The sequence below is a fragment of the Lathamus discolor genome, unplaced genomic scaffold (assembly GCF_037157495.1).
Source record: "Lathamus discolor isolate bLatDis1 unplaced genomic scaffold, bLatDis1.hap1 Scaffold_104, whole genome shotgun sequence".
Classification (NCBI taxonomy): domain Eukaryota; kingdom Metazoa; phylum Chordata; class Aves; order Psittaciformes; family Psittacidae; genus Lathamus; species Lathamus discolor.
The window spans coordinates 143,893-148,283 of NW_027069122.1; the positions used below are offsets into that span (position 1 = coordinate 143,893).

Genomic DNA, 4,391 nt, shown 5'->3' on the forward strand with positions numbered 1-4,391 from the left:
CCTTGGGCAGGCCCATGGCGAACGCTCACATCATCCTTTCTGGATTGCGCCCTCAAACGTGTCAGAGCCATCAGAGAGCTTCTGGGGTCCTTGGAAAAGGCGGACATCAAACCTTTCCTCACAAAGGGCAAGAAGGAGGCTCCTGGTAATCCCAGGCTGGGCAATTCAGCCCAGTCCCTTGGAAGGTGATGGACCAAATACACCTGCAGCCACTTCTAGGTGCTTGTAGGACAAGAAAGCGATTGCCAAACCTGTGTGGGTAGGGGAAAAAAGGGCATGTTTTGTACCTGGATCATTAATAATCTCTTTATAGCCAGTTGGTGATCTCTGGGCTGAAGAAACGAATGATGGAGTGAGTGGGAAGCGGGCTGGTGGATCAAGCCCAAATGTCACCAGTGGTAGATTCCTCCTGGCAGCCACTTACCAGTGACACCCCTCAGTGCAAGCAGCTGGGCCAACACTGTTGATTGTCTTTATTAGCTCCCTGTCTAATATGATGGAGTGCCTTTTCAGCTGCTTGGTGGATGACAGCAGGAAAGGAAGAGCCTTTGAATGATCTCACCCGGTTAACCCTGCCTTGAGCAGGGTAGGCAGACAAGACAATGTTCAGGGGTCTTTTCCAAACTGAGTTATTCCAGGATTCAATGAATCTTTTCTTTGGAGAGACGGAATAGACAGAGGAAGAAGGAAGAGCAAAAAGGCAGGTTTCTTTCTTTTTACTGAATCTGTGTTTTTTTTGAATTTATGTCCTGGGTTCAGCAGCAGCAGTCATTTTTCTCCTTAGTAGCTGGTGCAGTGCTGTGTTTTGACCTTCAGCCTGGGAACAGAGCTGACAACACCAATGTTTTTAGTTGCTGCTCAGTGATGTTTACTCTGACCAAGGACTTTCTGAGTCTCATGCTCTGCCAGGGAGGAGGGGAAGCCAGGAGGAAGCAGAGACAGGACACCTGACCCAAACTAGCCAAAGAGGTATTCCATACCACAGCACGTCATGCCCACAATATAAACTGGGGGCAGTTACCCAGAAGGTTAGATCACTGCTCGTGCTGGGCTGGGTATCGGTCAGCGGGTGGTATACTCTTCCCTTGTTACTCACCTTATCATTAGCATTACTGGTGGTAGCAGTAGTGGTTTGTGTTGTACCGTAGTTACTGGGCTGTTCTTATCTCAACCCGTGGGAGTTACATTCTTTCCATTCTTTTCCCCATCCCTCCGGGACTGGGGAGGAAGAAGGGGGGGATGTGAGAGAGCAGCTGCATGGCTGACTGAGCTTAAACCACGACAGTGCTTTTTGGTGCCCAACGTGGGGCCTGGCAAGCTCAGTCAGTAGAGCATGGGACTCTTAATCCCAGGGCATGGGTCAGAGTAAACATTACTGAGCAGCAACTAAAAACATCGGTGTTATCAGTGCTGTTCTCAGGCTGAAAGTCAAAACACAGCACTGCACCAGCTACTAAGAAGGAGAAAAATGACTGCTACTGCTGAACCCAGGACACTTCATTTTTTATTTTATTTCAGCATAATTTTCATTACATTCTATTATAATATTATAACATTATAAAAACAAGTGAGGATTAGGGTCAGGAACAGGGGTTTACGTCAGGGTTTAGGGTTAGGGTTTAGGGTTTGTTTCAGGCCACAGCATCACAGCAGGGGGAGGACAAGGACATGAGGTGCTTGGGGGATGCCAGTGGTGTTTTGGGGGCTCTGGGGATGTTTTAGGGTGTCCATTAGGTGTTGTGCAGGTGGTTTGGAGGTTTTATTTAGGTCTCTCAGGGGTATTTCTGGGTGTTATGGTGGTGTTTTAGAGTGGTCCACTAGAGCACGTTGCTCCAAGTGCCTTCCAACCCGGCCTTGAACACAGCCAGCGATAGGACAGCCACAGCTTCTCCGGGTACCCTGTGCCAGTGTCCCACCACCCTCAAAGGGAACAACTTCCTCCAAATGTCCAACCTAAATCTCCCTTTTCTCAGCTTAAAGCTATTCCCCCTTGTCCTGTCACTGCACACCATTGTAAAAAGCCCCTCACCCGATTTCTTGTAGGCCCTGTTTAGATATGGGCAGATTGCTAAAACGTCTCCCTGGAAACTTCTCCAGGCTCAACACCCTCAGCTCTTTCAGCTTGTCTTCCCCAGAGACCTGCTCCAGCCCTCAGAGCACCTTTGTGGCCCTTCATAATCCCATCATTGTAGGATCAGAAGAGAACAGAGGCTGGAAGGGACCCCAGGAGGTCTCAAGTCCAACCTGTCAGAAAAAGGCTCAGAGCAAGTGGTTCAAGGCTTGATTCAGGCCGAGCTGGAAATCCCCAAGGCCAGAGACTGCACAGCCTCTCTGGGTGACCTGATGCAGCACTTGCCTGAGCCGATGGGAACAAGGTTTCCTTCTGTCCTGGCTGAACCTCTCCTCTGTCACTATCCCCCATCACCTTTAGTCCTCCCACCAGGCACCATGGACAGGAGCCTGGCTCTGTATTCAGAGCTGGAGCAGCCAGAAAGCTGATTTCATTCCCCTTCATTCCTGCCATGTGAGGACGTATCAAGAGAAGAAGTTTCTTCAGGATCATTTATTCCCCTTAAATAAAGTGAGAGACCACCACTGACACAAAGTGTGTGGCTCACACAACACGAGTGGCTACTTAAGCAGGAACAGATGGAAACTGACATTTCTATGAAGACAACATCATCACAAATTGAATCAGGAAAACAAATGTAAAGCAGCAAAGACAGACTTGGCTTCTCATGAACTACACTGGGAGCCCTTTGCAGAGGACAGCAGGCAGTGTGTGGCTGCTGAAACACATCCAGTCACCAGCTTCCTCACAGCATCCTTGAGCGCCTGGTTCCTCAGGCTGTAGATGAGGGGGTTCAATACTGGAGGCACCAGTGAGTACAGCACTGACACCACCAGATCCAGGGAAGGGGAGGAGATGGAAGGGGACTTCAGGTAGGCAAACGTGCCAGTGCTGACAAGCAGGGAGACCACAGCGAGGTGAGGGAGGCACGTGGAAAAGGCTTTGTGGCGTCCCTGCTCAGAGGGGATCCTCAGCACAGCCCTGAAGATCTGCACATAGGACACCACAATGAACACAAAACAGCCAAGTACCAAACAGACACTTAGCACAAGGAGCCCAACTTCCCTGAGGTAGGAATGTGAGCAGGAGAGCTTGAGGATCTGGGGAATTTCACAGAAGAACTGCTCCACAGCATTGCCTCGGCAGAGGGGTAGTGAAAATGTATTGGCTGTGTGCAAAAGAGCACAGAGAAACCCAGTGCCCCAGGCAGCTGCTGCCATGTGCACACAAGCTCTGCTGCCCAGCAGGGTCCCATAGTGCAGGGGCTTGCAGATGGCCACGTAGCGGTCATAGGACATGGCAGTGAGGAGAAAATACTCTGCTGAAATGAATAAGAGAAAGAAAAAGACCTGTGCAGCACAACCTGTGTAGGAGATGGCCCTGGTGTTCCAGAGGGAATTGGCCATGGATTTGGGGACAGTGGTGGAGAAGCAGCCCAGGTCCAGCAGGGAGAGGTTGAGGAGGAAGAAGTACATGGGGGTGTGGAGGTGCTGGTCGCAGGCTGTGCTGGTGATGATGAGGCCGTTGCCCAGGAGCGCAGCCAGGGAGATGCCCAGGAAGAGCCAGAAGTGCCAGAGCTGCAGCTCCCGCCTATCTGCGAATGGCAGGAGGAAGAAATGGGTGATGGAGCTGCCGTTGGACATCTGGTGCTTCTGGGCATGGGGCACTGTCAGAGGAGAAACAGGCAGTGACAGGTTACAGGAGACTGCTCAGGATAAAACCAGTTCATTTCCCATAAGATTTCTACAATCCCCTCAAGTTCAAATGCATTTCCCCATTCCTGGTGCTGGTGGCTGAGTGTCCTGGCAGAAGCACTGTGGCTTCAAGGACTCAGCTCTGTGCCGCTGCAGGGATTTTACAAAGCTGCTTTGTGAAAGCTCCTATACCCACGAGGGATGTCAGATGTATCAGAGGTTCAGTGCCTGCACTCACAACTATGAAGATGCTGGCTGCAGAGCAGAGCCTCAGCGTGACTTTGTTAGGAATTTCTCAGAAGTTTCTCATCTGACAAGTGCTATTTTAGGTGTAGAAATCCTATTTTTTGTAACTGCCCATGTGGTCAGTATTAGGACAGGACAGATGAAAGGGCTCAGCAGACCGTGGATTAGTGCATAGTCTGGAGAGCTGCAGAGTCCATCACTCTTGTTCCCAGCTGCCCTGCACTTGTCCTATTACTGCGCACACAGATAAATAGAGAAAAGGAGAAAGAATGAGATAAAGAACAACTGGTAGGGAGCCCTGCTGACTCAAAGGGCAGAACTTCACACTCCCAGCCCTTGGTGCAGCTGTGATAAACAGAGCAGGAAGCCAAGGACTCTGA

The 4,391-nt window shown here is 50.4% G+C and overlaps 1 protein-coding gene across 1 annotated transcript; it reads right to left on the minus strand.

The window, feature by feature from the left end:
- Positions 1–2,733: 2,733 nt before the first annotated feature.
- Positions 2,734–3,771, minus strand: LOC136006236 (olfactory receptor 14A16-like). The gene has a single exon (XM_065664286.1). The coding sequence runs from the start codon at positions 3,712–3,714 to the stop codon at positions 2,737–2,739; it is 978 nt and encodes a 325-aa protein (XP_065520358.1). The 5' UTR covers positions 3,715–3,771; the 3' UTR covers positions 2,734–2,736.
- Positions 3,772–4,391: the final 620 nt, after the last annotated feature.

What these genes read in the sequence shown, in the direction of transcription:
- LOC136006236 (XM_065664286.1), bottom strand. Translation starts at nt 3,714, where the DNA reads ATGTCCAACGGCAGCTCCATCACCCATTTCTTCCTCCTGCCATTCGCA.